At 35.2% G+C, this 17,438-nt stretch overlaps 1 protein-coding gene across 6 annotated transcripts in view; it reads right to left on the bottom strand.

The window, feature by feature from the left end:
* Positions 1-16,921, bottom strand: part of LOC106673287 (zinc finger MIZ domain-containing protein 1-like) — a 77,076-nt gene extending 60,155 nt beyond the window's left edge. For 4 of the 6 annotated variants that reach the window (XM_024230100.1, XM_014405371.2, XM_024230102.1 and 1 more), the window contains exons 1-2: positions 16,429-16,921; positions 14,299-14,478 (exon numbers count right to left, since the gene is read on the bottom strand). In XM_024230100.1, the coding sequence (XP_024085868.1) occupies positions 14,299-14,478; positions 16,429-16,457 (209 nt within the window). In that variant the 5' untranslated portion in view covers positions 16,458-16,921. Of the gene's footprint in view, positions 1-14,298; positions 14,479-14,853; positions 14,976-16,428 lie in introns of those variants that run through there. The other 2 variants (XM_024230104.1, XM_024230101.1) reach the window with 2 other exon arrangements.
* Positions 16,922-17,438: the final 517 nt, after the last annotated feature.

Below are 17,438 nucleotides of genomic sequence, written 5' to 3'. Positions count from 1 at the left end.
TTATTTTTGCACCGTATACGACAGAGGACAATTTGAAATTGGCCACGCCTGTATGCCATGTGAATAAAGTATTCGTTACATTTACGTAACGATCTCTATGATTTTTATGATGAGGTCATGATTATGTAATATCCTTACGGGTCTCGTTATCGTGAGACAGGCCCCTTCGTTTTCGGATATCGTATTTTACATTATATCCAAAAATATAACAAAATTTACATAGTTTTTTTAAGGGGGACTTGTAATTTTGTTGAAATTTGTAAAATATTGTCAAGCTACATAATCCCATAGTCCGTCCATTTACCTTCATCGCTTCATTCTGGTATTTACTAATTATTGTGTATGAATCGATATGTAATATGATTGTTTAAAATAGAAACAAGCTATTTAAACTAGAATGTAAAGAATATTCAATCTACTTTTATATATCATAATAGCCTATTTTCTTAAAAAAAAAGTAACGTGACATATTTGCAGGCAAATATACAATACAAAAATATATAAACCGTTAGACTTTAAAATGAAGGATGATCAATATCATCAATATCTGGATGTAAATGTTTATTTTGCTTTAATTTTAAAAAGTTCTGTTAGTAAGATTATGTTTTTTATATTTAAACGTGCAGAATTTCTGAAAACCTTATAAAATCAATATTTGTTGCCGACTGTCTCTGTTTTATTTGGTTTTCAATTTAGACCAAAATTGAGACTCACTTGAAACCGCGGTTTACTGACGGATAATGGCTACTATGATTACAAACAGCGAGATTCTGGGGTTCCAAGTATAATGAAGCCAGCTGGAAACAATTTACGAATAAGTCTAATGTGGACTTTGAATAAAATTAAAATCGGACTAGTGGTTTATTTGCTTTCTTTGTCGAAAACGAGACTCGCTTCGAACCTCGGTCTGAACAGGCCCATGGTGAAATTGTGAACCCATCATCTTACGTCCGTCCTTGGCAGGTCCCCACTTCGATTCGAAGAGAAACAATGTACGATTATTGTACCCCAAGGCACTTTTCCGAACTTTACGTAACTCGGATTATAGGAGGGAGGAGAGGCCTTGTCCCGTTCCAAGGGCCAGCTTTTCCCTGGCAAAAAGAAACGCGAATAGTCTTCTGGACAAAAAGTAGACCCGGAAACCAGAGGATTTTTTAAATTTTTTTATCGACCTCCTCCTTTCTTACATCAGATTCTTCTTACAATGTGAAGACATAAAAGAAAGAAAAAAAAATGACGTGAGGGGCTAGTTGTTCCTGTCGATTCTTAAAAGAGTTAATAAAGGAAAATGGGGGTAGTTGCGGACCCTAAGCCAATCGCGTTTCAAGGTTTTTATTATCTCACCACGAATGTACTACTCCCTTCTTCCCATCCATCAGTGAATGGGGAAAAGGGAGAGCGGTTGTCAAAAGGGGAAATGGGGGTGACGACATTGCAATCCCACTAAGTTAGTAAACAAAATTCATTCCAGCCTCAGATTTTATGTTCTGTAAATATTCTATAACAATTAAAACTAACTTCAAAAATTCATGAATGGCACACCTACGCAGAAAACAAACACTTTGAGTGAGTAGAAATACTTTGATCGAATATAAAAAATATATTTTTTTGCATTGGATAAATTCAGTTTTTTCCACAACCTACATGTATTTGTTAAATTTAAAAAAGATCGAAACGTTGGCACGATAAAGAAACTGTTTTTCTGAAACTTACATCACACGAGACCAAATCTCACGATTTCTGAATAATTATAGAAATCATAGACTTTTTTAACTGACCGGAACTATGAAGTACTACTTACTATACAATACCATAAATAGCGAAATTCAGAGGATTTAAATATGATCAAACTGATGAATGAACCAATTAATTGTTGTTTTTTAATTACATTTATTTGAAATTTACAACTACAAGTATTGTATTAAGTAAATATGTTCATATATGTTGAATTTATCATTTGAGGTTCTTGTAGAAGTTGCCCAGTGGCAACACTCCTTCACATTGATATCTTGTCCAGTCTTCACACAATGAGAGGGTCTCGGGGCAACTTTCGCTTTAATCGCCTTGGAGGATTTTCAGGAAGGGTTGGAAGTGATAAATGTACTAATATATTACGACGTGTGCTCAGTGATTGATGAAATTTTTTATAGCGGGTTTTGATGAGTTCATATACAAACGAGATATGTAGATCGTTATGAATTGTGTAATTTGAAACGTAAAAAGGAGCATTTCTAATTTGATGGAGAATTTTACATTGGACTGATTGGGGACGTTGAATTGGAATCCTTGGTTGAGCACCACACTTCACAACCGTACGCCCTGAGAGGTCTAATCATTGTCTTGTAAATTAAAAGTTAAAAAGTTAAGTTAATTAAAAAAATTAAGTGTTAAAAAATAAAGTAAGCAATTTGTTATTTAATTTCGACCAGAAACGAGACTCGCTTCAAACTTGGGGATAATGAATTAATTAACAGATAACAGAGAGATTCGGCGGGCAGAATTACAATTACGGAGTACAAATAATAATAAGAGTAAATTACCTAATATTTTAATTGTTTTTAGATAATTGTTATATAACTAAATAACATAATCTATGCTTTCAATAATGAAAAATGCTAAGGTAGGGAAAATGGCAACATATCAACATTTATTTTCAAGGCAGCCTGGTGGTGTTTTATTTATTTTTAAATATTGACCGAAACCGAAGTCACTTAGGATGGTCAGCGGTCTGGCTTATTACTACTTTACTTTCCGACCGTTTAATGGACGTTTCTAGATTAAACTTACAATTTTTTCTGTTTCCATGCAGCAACAAGCAAAACGAAATTGTTTCCACGGTGCGAATAAGGAATTGAAGGAGAAGATAAGTAATTATTTTAAATGGTAAATCGAGGAGGCGATGGAAAATATCAATTAGGGTCGTATAGGTCTCACACCCCCGATTCTGCCCCCACGAGCCGACCCATCTGCCCAACCCTCACCCTCACGCTGGTATTGATCTGACGCTACTGGTTCATTGGGACATGACGGACCCAAAACCCCTCGAACAAAGTCGATCCGGAGGCTTTACGGCATGAAAACCACCCCTTTGATTCACCATTTAAATACTCAATTTTGTCCAACCTTTTCTTAGTTATTTTAAATTGTTTTAATTTGCCTATGTATGAAAGCTCAAAATAAAAACAAAAGTATATCAAAACACAAACCGTAAATAAAAGCAATAAATAATCAATATTGCTGAAATATCACAAATGTTGGTGTCTCGGTTCCCCCTTTATGTGATCTTTATTAGCTTAACATTGACTAATAAAACATAAAAAATACAAGGGAATGTGATTAATGGTGGTTTCTGATCCAATTATGTTTGCTATTCATTCCTGCATTAAAGATGCAGAATTGAGTACCATAAATCAATCAACCAATCGTGTCAATATACAGTTTTCTAAGGCCTATGCAAGCTTCTTATAGCTGATGTTGACTTTTTTTAATAATGGAATAATTATCAAAATATTTTGTTTTGTTCTGCTGAACTACCTTTTTTGAATTGATTACTTGTGTTGTATCAACTTTTTGTTTCTCAGCTTTTCCTTCTTACTATTCTCCTTCCTAATCTCTTATCATGTATTTTAATCATACTTACAGATACGTTTCTTGAATTCAAGTAGTATTTCCGTAATTAATTTAATAATAATAATAAATTTCTTGTATTTTCCATTAGGTAGTCAGTATATTTTGTTTTACTTCAATTATGTCGTGCTATACATAAAATACACAAAAGCATTGTAAAAATATGAGTCGTTTCTATCTATTAGCACTATTAGCTGATATTGCTAATTGTAAACAATTTCATTGGAAAAAAAGGAATTATTTGAGATAATAATACTTTTTTGCTGTTATGTTTAGATGTAGCTATGTCGTTGACACTTAAAAAGTATGAAGTTTAACCACATTTATTTTCAAAAATCTTACTCCATAGTCGGCACGTCAGAACCAACTCGACGGTATCGCAACATCAATGGAAATCTGCAGATAATCTAGAGCGTGATATTTCTCCGACGTTCCGGAGTGGATGACCTCGTGTAATATTTCACTTCTAGGTCCGCATATTTTCGCTTCAGATTAAAATTTGACCGTCTCTTTCACGTCGTACCTCAACAAATTCTACGCACAGAAATAAATATCACTTATTGTGTTGGCTATTTAATTAAATAACGTGAATGATCTTGTGTGATTATATCTCGGGATCCGGCGGATACCTTTTCGATTTACATAATTGGTTGTCGTAGAGTAAACATTTGACATGGGAAAATTTTGTTGGACATTCTGAGAGAATGTTTGATCGACTCTGGCTATCTTGATGCATAAACTACAATTCAATATTGATAAGGTGTGTTGGATGTAATGAATATTTGATCTACTCTCGTTTGATTAGTAACTGTATATGCCTAGTACTGTCCATTTTGCGATTAAACGTCGTAACGCTAATAAATTTTGTTAATATAGAGCTGAGAAGACTCAGAGGTACTGATACATATAAAAATGTTGATGGTCTGATTGAGAGAATTCAGACATTTGTAATAAGCTTGGTCTGCCTTCTTTCGCTATATCTTTTACCTAGTACTTTTACAAAGTTTAATTAATGCATATTTGTCTTTCTTGAAGTTGAGTCACAATTTTTTTTTTTTTTCAAATCACAGCACAAATCTACAGACGATTTTTTTTTAGATGTCAGATAGTCAGATGAACAAAGTTTACGTTCAGCCTCGACGTATTAATCAGGCACAAAGAGAACAGACTGACCGGACATGATCCATCTCGATCAACCTGGCGAATTTGAATCTGATTTGAAAATTTTTAAATGGTAATGCCATACAGGTGTATATATTCTAGTGTTGAAGAACCCTGACAAATAAAAATGTCGCTTTTACTTGTGAAGGTTGAAATTGTTTTTCGTCTTTTCATTTAAAATACTTTTAAGAGAAAAGGTACAAGGATTTCAAACAAAAATGTACAAGGAGAAACTATCGTCTAATGGCAGGCGGCCTTCGATCAGACGCAATACACATCGTCAGCATTTTCATTATTCACGTTCAAAATCAGATGTAAATTTATTGGCGCGAGAGTCAAACTATTCGTTCTTTAAATGATAAATAATTGGAACAACGGTTTCCGTTCACAGATTTCCCAAACTGCGGTTTTGTCGCCTGATAAATTTTTATTCGTTTAAAATTTTTATTTTGACACACGTTCTTCATCAAAAAATGACAGGAAGAAATACCGATAACCGCGAAATTCCTTCTTTTTAAATCGTCTTGTCTCTCGACGCAATCCGCCCTTGACTCCATATCGCGTCCCCCAAATGGGACAAAAGGAGGGGAGGGAGCCTGGAACAGATGCCAACAGGGGCGTCATCCGGCCGACTCTCCCAGGGTGTCTGACCTCTTTGACGGGGTGGAAAAATAAAACGGTGGATATGCGGATCTGCCGATCTTTTCTCCGGGCGTCCTTCGCCCAGAGTATTCTCGTCCATGTGAAACACGATCAAATAGAAATAGGCTTATTCAAGGCGAGCCGATTATTTATGGAATTGGAACGGTTAAACATTCAGCCCTCAGATAGTTAATATTAAACGGAGATTGTCCCCTGTATACGTGGAATGCTGGCCGTATAGAGTTTTCTTTATCCTCGATGCAAGTTAAATAAAATAAATTTCCTGCCGTGTCACGTCAGAGATTTGGATTGACAAAGTTGCGACATTGATTAAAGCGTAGGAGAAGAAGGAGGAAAAGAATTATTTTCTAAAGTGACATTTTCCTTGTAAACAGTTCAATTTTTACAGAAACATTAAACACTGAAGTAGAAACAATTTAATAACTAATAAACTTTAAAAAAAGACGAACAGGTAAAACATGTACCAGGCACACAAATTTTGTATCTTTTGTTAACCTGCCAACATATCCATCCCAAAAAATACTCAAAATACTCTGTCATAATCAAAGTAAGCACTCAAAATTCGATTACAATTAAGCAACACAGGCCTAATAAAATTATTTTAATTTTTAAGCACGCACACAATATTTAAAAAATCAGCTCATAATTGATTTAATCAGCAAAACTTGGATACAGGAAAGTATTGAAATCAATTATACTCTATTAGGTTTGTATAACAGTTTGTTTAAAATAGCATTTTCTCAGCAAATTTTCAATTAATTCAAACAAAAACGAAACATTCCCATGCAGTATGACTTCAATCGGTCACTCGTATAAGCGCACAAGAGTTTTTTGTAAGAAATGACACAGAGGGACAATAAAAATTCAGTAGTCAGTAGGACGTGTCTGATCTGCATAGTTAGGAATGGTGCAAGGTGTACATAAACGGCGTTTTAAGAAATCATTGATTGGTTTACTGGATATTCAAATCTTAAATTAATCATGTATGATCAGTAAACTGCTTACAAAATGTTGCACAAAAGGCATGTTGATTTCCTAGAAGAATCTTAAATCACACATTTTAGTGTTAAAAAAAATTATGTAACTTTTACGGCATGAGTTTTTGTTAAAAATCGAAAAATGTCTCGACGTCTGATGACATGATTAAAAGTAAATAAAAAGTGTATCATACATTTACAAGCTTTACGTCGTATTATTTACGAAGCAAAGCGAACTTTGACAAACGATTATCTCTAAACCATCTAATCTCAATTTTTTCGATTTCAATATTCGCATGTGGCTATTAGATCGCGTTTCAGGTTTAACCACAAATAACCAGCTATTTGTCGAAAAAATAAAAAAAAACACATGACACGCGTCACATAGCGAGATCGTGTAGAATTGTGGGTTACTATTCTTCCCAGTGGTACAAAATATTTTTATTTAACATTTGATTATAAATGATCATGAGTAAATCCAATTTTTACAGTTAATTTGTAAGAATATCTTAGGAAACTTAAAATGCACAGAAAATACTGACACAAGGTCATTTCTCCGCCTAATCTTCCTACAATTTATATAATCAGTGTTCGATTTGGTTAGTAGAGTTTAGTAATCCTGCGTTTTAAAATATCCTAAACAGATTCCAGTTTTGTTAAATAAATAAGAGAACATATAATAGATTGTCAATTTCTATTTTTTTCTCTCTGAGAAAGTTTAGGGTAAATTTTGTAAAAGTGTTAAAAAATCCTATGTATAAAACTGGTCATTGGCCTATTTTCTGTTATTCATTGGAAGATTTCTGGAGGGGGAAGAAAAGACAAGGTAATTTGCAATTTCGATGAAAACGTCTGTTTGGAAAACTGATGAAAACATAGGTAAAAAAGTGTCGTCGCAGCTCCCCGGCCGGTGGACAATGGGCACGTCCTTGGCTTTAACCGCAACAATTATGACAAACATGGCCGGTTAATAATCCCCGTCGCGGTGGGAATATTAAATATTTCCTTGAGGACGAAAATCCTTCTGAAATCGACAACATCGAGCTAGCAGTGAATGTCCAAAGGATATTCCATTATTCCACTGTCTCTTAACAAAACTTCCTTTTACTTTGAACTTTAAGAGGCAGATCAGGGTGTGAAGTCGTAGATGATTCAACACTCTTATTTCTGTTGAATATTTAATGATTAAGCACCACAGCAATTATCCTTTCCAGGATATACCAATGAATCAAAACTAATTTTTTGCCAGATAACAACTATCATACGTATTTGACTGTATAGGAGAAAAAACTATCCCCTCTTAAACTAAATCAATAAATAAGTCATGGGATCGACACTATTTATCAGTATTTTAAGTTTCATCGAACAATCTCCAGCGCATTTATCGCAACTGATCACCCATTTGAAAGAAAATCCATAACTATAATCTATATTTTTTATAAGAAGAAAGGATTTTGTCTTAAGAGCATAGATAACGAGATTACGAATAATTAAGGTTTTTAGTTGAGATAAAAAAGTCAATGGCACGAGCGGGATTCGAACCCACGATCTTCGGCTAGATACGCCGCTGCTCTACCACTTGAGCTGTCGTGACCTCGATCCACTCGCCACCAACTTCCCATCTCAACCCCACCTTTTAAATTTTCCCTCCTTTTTGCCATTTTTCAAATGTCATTGCCATTGACTTTTTTATCTCAACTAAAAACCTTAAGTAATCGTAGTATATTAATTGGTCAAGCGGACCACGAAATTAGTGAATTTAATAGGTAACAAGCTTCATCCCACCTTCCTTTTGAGTAAATTCATGCACTAGCTCTTTATACAACATGCATAATGCTTTTTAGCTTTTCCGAAAGGGAGTGGTAGGAAGTTAAAATACATAAGCAAAAACAAAAACCTAAATGATGCATCATTATTTTCACGGTGATATTAATTGGAGCGACATTTGTTCATTAATATTAAATATTTACCAAAACGTTAAAGACTTTCTAAAATCTTACAGCAAGAATAAGATCACAGTTATTATTTTATTAATCAAACTAACAATTTGCCCACTTTCTGTAGAGAAATCTCAAATTTCTCCGTTGCGATACTTCTACATGTAATGTAAATTTTCGGGATAAAAATTTCGAGTGTGTGTATGTCCTGGTATACTTTCCCTCCATCAGATTTATTTATTCAACCAGTTAATATCAAATATCGTGGCATGTTTATAACAATCAAGTTGCATTAATAGGATCGAGATCGTCTCCGGTCGACATTTACTGTGTACCATTTGGAAGACGGGTATGTTACCTCCGAGCCGACCCTGATCCAGATGTTTCAGCATACAATTTCTCCATTGTCGAATCCGCCCATCCGGGAGAAACCTCGAAATCGTATCCAAAACCTGGATCCTTACGAACAATGGGAAAGCGGTCAGAGAGCTTTTCCGGATTTTCGCAACATTACGCCCAGCGGTCCTTGATGTGAAAATATCATTTGAACCGATATCGCAAGGCCGATCTACACAAATGACTTGTTTCACGTGAAGCCTTGAAATTAATTACTATGGCCTACGGTAACAGCTTTACGGATGAAAATTCCAATTTTGTAGAAAATTAGTTTTTCACTTGTTTTTCACAGAGGTTTCGACGCTATTTCCAACATTATCTTTGATTTATCAAAGGAGAGGGGATTCCTATTTATATCCTTATCGTTTCCGACAGTTTTTTTTTTTTTTCAAAGAAGACCTGCAATATTTTTTCCTGCAGTTACACTTTTCTCCCTTGCAATTTTTCTATCACAAAAGATTTGAAATATTTAAATGAAAAAAAAAAATAGAATTGTGCATCTCGAATTAATGGTTTTAAAAAATTGCTTTTTCGGAAATGTTATTAAAATTTGACAACTTACGAAATTTTAACAGCATTTCGTTTGTTTTATTGTATTAATTTGGTCTTTTATTAATCACTTTTTATAAATAACGCATTATTCATTGGGAATCGTATAAACCTCTATCTGAAACCTACAGATTGCATTATTTTATCTTAAACCGATAATAAACAAATACATTTTTAAATTTTGGAAAACCAAAATATTATTAAATGAGTTTGGCTTATTTTAACCTAGAAGTACATATTTAAATCTTTACATTATAAATGCTATTCTAAAATTGTTATCAGCATAAAAACAAAATTATTGTTCAAATTTCTAAAATTATCCGAAATTTAGTGTTAGGCCGAAATTCACTACCCTAATTATTAAATCGTTTGTCGAGGGAAATAAACTATTGTTCTTTTATCGGTATGCTAAAAATTCGGTACAATTTTGTATAATTTACTTGTAACTTAATTCATATGACTTACGTAATAATGTAAACCTTTAAAATATCACAGATTACTTTGTACTATCACTGTCCAACCTGGACATAAACAAAAGAGAGGCAGGAGAAGGGAAAGAGCAAGCGGGACATGAGAGTGCTCGACCGACTACCGCCGAAACCGCATAGTTAATGTCGAGTCCTTAAGTCCGTTAATATTGTACCATATACAGTTTGTCCCTCGGGGAAAATCTTTAAAGGAATATATGTTTTATTAGTTATTTCCAAAGAAGTGTGAGAAGGTTTAATTTGTGTTTTTATTTGTTCCTTTCCTTTGTTTTAACACACCTGCGCAAACTATGCTTAATTACACGGTAACCCTAATTTAAGTGTACCTCGAGGTCCGAGGTAACAGTACTTAAGCCTCAGTAAAAAACTATCGTTAAGCGGTTTTCAAATTTTGCTTAGCCGTAAATACTTACCTATTCTGACATATTCAACAATAGTTTCTACCATTTTTCATATCATAAAAAAGTTTGACTAACCAAAAACAAACCGCTGATAGGAATAATTTTTTATTGAATGTTTGTATGAAATTCAACGAGGAATATATTAGATAAAACATTTCTTTTTAAAAGATTTACGCATATAATTTTTTACAAACGCCAAGCCAATAAAGCCTCAAAATATTGCATTCTGTTATTGCAAGCAGTTCTAGACTTTTACCAACCTAAAAATTTAATCACTATTTAGCAAGTTGACTAAAACAATAAAAAAAGTTGGAAAACCCGTATCCTAGTGTTCGAATTGTAGTTACAGTAAAAGTACAGTATTAATTAATAGTAAAATTAATTTGAAAACGGATTAGTGTATATTTATGAAGTAATTCCCCAGTAGCAAAATAAGGCATATATTCCAAATTTAACGACAGAATTGTCCAGTCGAAGTAACCATTGTCAATTTTCTTCGCAAACGCACGAAGCGCAGAAGCCGCCGTCTTCAGAAAGCCCGATTGCTGCTTTTGTCAGCATTGTCAACACCTTCCAAAGTCAGCGCAACACGTAGTAAGCCCGCGGTGTGTTGGTGGTTTCATGGTGACGTGCCGTTACCCTACCCATCTCGCCCAATCCCTTCTACCTCCGTCCTCTCCTTTACTTCAACCTCGATCAGCCTTGATCAAGTCAGTTAGCAATCCGTCAACACCATTTGTCAAACTATTATAATAGGAGACACAAATATGTTTTTTTAAAATAATTTTTGACAGCCGGCTCTGAACACTTGGATTTCATTCACGTTTTTAAAGTTTGAAGGTTTTACAGAAATTTAAGCAGTGATGACAGTATTATGTGATTATAATTTCACCTTTAATAAATAATTAGTACGCATAGTAAAACAAACCATACAAAAACAAAATTTTTTTTTTTAATAACTAGCCATTAACAACTTTAATCAGAATCCTACCTATCAAGGTTATTTCCACTAGATAATCCAAAAAGAATTCTCCAAATATACTCCATAATGAACAGAAAAATGTTTATTTTATTTTTAATAATGTACACTATCATATTTAAAAAATACAGAATGTACACCTATCACATAGACTTTTTAGTAATAACTAGCATATTAATATGTGTAAGATTTAAAAAATAATCCTCATTTCATTTAATTTTATGGCAGTAAGATTGTTTATGTGATGTTATAAAATATTTAAATGGCAAAAATCGAAATTTTAAAGGCTTGAAATTGGGATTTGAGGATTAAATTTTGTTCCTAGAGAAATCAATATTGATATAAAAGGGTACATAAATATGCATAAAAGGAAGTTTGGAGAAATTTTCGAATTTCCCAGTCCATAGTCAAATCTTCGCCAGCCCGAAAAATCATTTTACCAATGGATTAGTGTTTCCTGTATAATAAATATTTTAATAATAGGTCAAATGATACAAAAATCATTACTGCATCTAATTTTTTGTGATGTCCTAGAAAATTAGACATAAAATGGGTTAAATTTAGACTTTTAGGTTAAAACTTATTTGTAGAACATCACTAATGTTACAAAATAAATGATAAATGTTTATGGTGATTTTAAGGAATTTTTTTATTTCACAGAATAATGAAAGAAAACATGTAAAGCCCAGTTTAAGCTTTGGCCAGTCCAAAAAATTATTTTTACACCGACTTATCCAGGATGGAAGAAAAGCGAAGATAACGCCGTGTTGAAAATGAAAGGCCCGGGCATCAACGGCACTCGTGAAAACGAGATATGAATGAAGAATATGACGAGCCCCTTTAATTTCGTGGGCAGGGTGAAGCCGGGGCTGATCCGAAGAGGGGAGGATATCCGATTTCCACCCCCGCCTTGTGATTTCATGACGGCAAAATAGGAACGAAGGCGCAGCTGCGCGACGAAGGGGTTGCAACCCCGTACAACCAAGCCCACCCATCGCCAGTCAGGTCTTCAACAGAAAACTGATCTGAGGCCATTGATGACACTTGTTGTGGATTGAAATCGATCCTTTTTTCTTACTTAATTATTATTAATTATCACGCCAACGATTTCCCAAGTGTCTATAGCAAATTAGAATAAATTTTGTTTTTACATTTTTATTTTTGGACACGATTTAAATAATAAAAATCGTAGTTTATAGGATAAAAAATATACAAATATTAAATAATCGATTCAACATATTTAACAAAAATTGCCAGCTAATTTAAAAAAAAAATGTGTGGATTGTTTTGGCCATTTCTTTGGGAAATATCGCTCTATATTCAGCCAAACTATAACGATTGAATCTCATTTTTTTTGTTAATAATTATCGTACAATACTGAAAAATACGACAACTGTTTTGATCAGTTTTATCATGCAATCGACCAACTGTGTGTACATTTATAATTTCATAGTATTGAGAACAAAGAGTAACAATATTTTAACACGAAAAAGACGTTATATCCTTTCGCGCGATAATAATAATAAAAAATTTTCCCTTCTTCCCGTCGATTTATTCTATTTATATCTTCGAAACTATAACAATTCAAGATTTCTTTCGATTTCAATAATTTTTAAAATATATAATACTTTTAATTGATTTTACTATGAAAACGTGCCATTTTAAACCTTAATTTCAAATGCAGTTTTTTTTTACACAACTTGTTTACCCTAAACGTACCCAGATTGATGTTTTGTCATCCTAGAGCCGAAAAATCCCTTATAAGACCGGTCCCTGGCTTGAATGTCCATCGGATGATCCACATTGGACGACCAAAATGAAGCCCGAACAGTCAAACGTTGAATAACGATAATTCGAGTTGTTCCGTTCATTCACGTAATGCCTATAATTATCTATCCCTTTATCACAGGAAGTGACAGGGCACTTTCTCCATTCAGTAAAATTCTAAGTCGACGATATTTTCTGCTGCACAATATGAAATTCGTATTTTTCATACCATTTTACCTAATGGCTAAACTGTAAAAAAAAGTTGAATTTTACTTTTAAATGTAGATCACTATTCACTTTGTGCTTTTATTTTATTATATTGTGATCGCAAATTTCTCGCAAATTCTCACTTCATAAACCTTAAACAAACAATTTTTGTTTAAACAATTTTAACTAAATTTAATTTAAACATATCGACACCGAGCGTTTTCTTTATTCTTCTACAAATATTGTAAATAGTAAAATATTAGAAAACAAGCCCGCACAGCACTGTGATTTTACGTAACTCGAGGTAATTATTAGCTCGTGTACCAAAATTGTAGCTTTCGGCTGTGTTTAATGTCTCAACAGTTATACAACCGTTTCTATTATGCGGGGAAGAATTTTTGATAAAAATCGTTTTGATTTTAAATGTTATGCACCCGATGGAAAATTATGCAAACTGGAGACAAATAATGATAACTGATAAGCGTTTCCGCCAAGTTGCCACTTATCGTGCCAAACATTGCAAATTTAATCTTCGGAGAAAAATTTCCGTGCAGCGTCACTACAAATAAAACACGCCCAATCGGCATTGATTAATTAAAGTAAATAATTTTTATAACATTGGGGCGGTAAATAGTTTTCCCCCCGCTTTCATTTGTCATAAAAGGTACCTACAGTTCATGTTAAGTATACAAATTCTTGCGAAAAATTAGTTGATACCTCAATATTTTATTGACAATAACATAAACAAAAATAACTATACTACAATATAGCTTCAAAGACTTTAAATAAATCCTAAAGACTATATACAATTAAATATTAAAATGATGCTGTACGCTAAATGCATTTAATGTAAATATATGTAAAATTTTGATGTTACATTCAATTGGCTTAAACAAATGTCTTTGTGTTACATATTTTATATGATGAACTTTTGCTTAAGAGAAATATCTAGTATATAACATTCGTAGAATTGTATTTGTGAAAAATGTTGAAAGCTGACTTAATAAATGCTATACTGAACACTTCTAATTCGCCAAAGAAGGGGCCAAAACGGATTGACATACAGCTGACAACGCGTTAGAAGCGACGGCAAAAGTCGCCGGACAATTAAAAGTAAAAAAAAAGTGTCTTTCTATTTGTACTCACCCTGGGCTGGAGTGGCGATAGTTGGGCGCCTGGTTGTAATGAGGTGGAGCAGTTTGTTGTTTTCCGGGAGTCTGAAACGCCGCCTCTGACTGAGTGGACGTCGTCACACCCCAAACGGTCGTCACAACGCTTAACTGTTGCTGGCCACCGGCACCGCTCCCGCCTCCTGGTGACCACTCCCTGGATAAAAACAATAAAAAGTGAATTGCGGCCGGTGGCAGCTTCCTCGTTACGCAAGCCGTTATACAATCTGGGAGGGACTAAAGCTAAGCTTGATATTGTTTATTCTGCGGCCTCGAGGCAGATGGACAGTGACAGTTTTCTAAATTTCTCTGTGAATTTCTGTTACTTTCACTGGTGACATCGCCTGAAAGCAAGCACGTACCCTACGGACACCGCCAGACACATGGGGTGTAAAGCATAAGCACACTTACAATTGGAACATGCAGGATAAACACACACAAAGGTCGTAAACGGATCGGTCCATTTAACCACGGGATTTGATAGAAAAAACTGTTCTTAATCCAACCAGTCCGACCTTGACTGAGGATGTACCTTACGTATCGGCAGAGTAATCCCAACATCCCACTCGCCAGGTCGCGTTAACTTTCCCTTTCTTGCGTAAAAAAATCTGGTGATGCTCCGAAGAGTTATTTAGATCGACTATAAGAAAATATCTTATCAAGCTACCTGCCCAGAGGATGATTGATCGCTCCCTCTTATCGGAACCCAACGAGAAATATTTCAAACGATAAACAAAACCCCGTAATAACAGAAAAATAAAATAAAAGTCGGTATTTTCAAGTAACATAACGAAATAAAGTATAAATTGGGCCGAAGAAAAGGTTTTATTGCTCCTGCTATGAATCACCGATCGATACAAAAATAAACAACTTATATTTAGATCTTGGATTGTGCTGGTTCTTTAATCAATTTCGAAATCGTAATTTATTAATTTCACGGGAGTCGAATAACTATTACAGAAAAGAGGGTCAAAACAACGAAAAATCGTACTATCAACTCGTGGAGAGTGAGTCTATCGATTACGCCGCTTTCTTTTCAGTAACTCTAACCGGTTAAGAGCGTGTTTTGCCCTTCGTAGCCATAGGAACGACAGCTAGGGTCTTCAGTCGATCTTTACGGAATTAAATCATCCCATCTTACGTTTATTTAACATTTAAAAATCACAGCATTGATAACAACTCTTCTTTTTTCTGACCTTGTTATTGTTTTATTTTTATCTTAAATGGTAAAAAATATATTACTATTTGAGATATTGCATGGTGGTAAAAAGGTCGAGAGAGCTTCCGAGAGAGTGTATTGCGGGTGGGGTAGGAACGCAGCGCCTTGAAAACTCGGACGTTCTCGTTCCGGCGGCAAATCGGTCCGACCCCCCTCAGTCGGAAGACACTCATAATTTTTTTTTAAATGTCAAATTATGGAGAATTATAGGTAAATATTTCTGGTAATATCGTCGTATTATGCCGATGCCACGAATAACAAAAAAAATCCATTTAAAAAAATTAGGTGGGCGGCGTGGAGGGTTTTCGTCAACTAAATGCATTTTATCACATTATCCTCAAAAAAGGTGAGACAAAATTTCATATGTATATATTTTTAATATCGGACAAAAAGTGCAAAATTTTACCGTTGTCGACCAGTCTAACGCGAAAGATACAGATCGTCGACGGTTCGAGAGCTCTCTGGCATGTGGACGCGTTATCAGTGCCCGATTGGAACCGTTTGAGGTTCCGTGAGTTAATGAGGGCGGCCGAGAAGTCAACGGGCCGGATGTTTTCGGATCGGCGAATAGTGGGCGTCTGTCCCCACTGCAGCTAGCTTTACAAGTAATCCATATTGCATAGTCACTTATCCCTCGGTGGGATCCGGCAACGCCGCCTCAATGTACACACAAGACCGTTTGGAAAACATATCCCCACCCTCGCCCCCACCGTTTCCTTTCTCAACCCTCCACCAACACGGAGGAAACACATAAAGGGATAGAGGGGTAGTGCAAAGGTGAAGAGGTGCTATTTACATTTTTTGTTTTGTTTCATCTGGAAGAACGAGAGGGTGTGCAGTAATTACAAAAAGAGATAAATAATTAATCCGTCTCTTCGTTTATCTTACCAATCTAAGCTGAGGTCTAGGTAGCTCATTTCCTTTTAAATTTTCAACTAGTCCTTTTTACGAGCATCGTGAAACTCCCGGCGTTCCACGAACCACAAAATTTACACTGTTCACAAGTTCCCCCTGTCGAGGGTAGGGACCGGAGCACCTCCGTGCACCCATTCCAATGAAAAAAATTCTCAAAGAAAAAAAAATACTCAAAGAAAAAAACACTTCGGCCTCACGGGCCGGCAAATGGGGTTGGATAAAATGGAAAAAAACTGTTTTCTCTACCTGTAGGACGTATAACCCAGCATTGGTCACAACACATAAATAGTTCTATTTGGCTCACATAATCACACAAACACTGAGAAATCCGTGGGGGAGGGGGTAGCAATGATATCGGGTCATTCGCGTGTTTCAAGCCGAAAGGACGACGATACACAAACGATTTTCGGGAGGATAACTTCCGACCGGGCCGGGAGATAGTTGTCGACTGAAGGGTTTGCCATCGGTGCTCGCGGAAGGAGGGGATGCCGGCACCCCCACCACAGCCCTCTCCGCAATATCGGTTAGACTCCCTCCTTCCAATGTTGCCAAGTGTCAGCCCCTAACGGGTACCGTACAAACATTGTCTACCTCATTCACTCCGCCTATTTACCTAATCCGTATCGAATATAATAACTTTTTTTCCCTCTTTCTCTTTCTCACTCTCTCTCTCTCTCTCTCTCTCTCTCTCTCTCTCTCTCCTCCTCCTACGCCTACACCGTTTTATCCCTCCGCCACGTCTACCCCCGGAGACACCACGATTTTTAAATCACGGGGGTGGTTTGATCAGCGATACTGAACAACATGCGTACTGTTTACATTCCGCTTACGCAATTACCACCAGTGTCCTCAATTATATACAAAATCTCATAAAAAAATTTAACTAACAAATCAATTAATTTTTTAGAGGTGTACATCACAATTTATTTTTCTATCACCAACAACGTCCATTCCTTCAATGACGCCGCTAATCTGTGCTGTCA

Source organism: Cimex lectularius, unplaced genomic scaffold (genome assembly GCF_000648675.2).
Source record: "Cimex lectularius strain Harlan isolate CLEC.00 unplaced genomic scaffold, Clec_2.1 scaffold412, whole genome shotgun sequence".
Taxonomy (NCBI): Eukaryota; Metazoa; Arthropoda; class Insecta; order Hemiptera; family Cimicidae; genus Cimex; species Cimex lectularius.
Note: the sequence above shows the minus strand (reverse complement) of the source record. Positions and strands in the feature narration are given on the sequence as shown.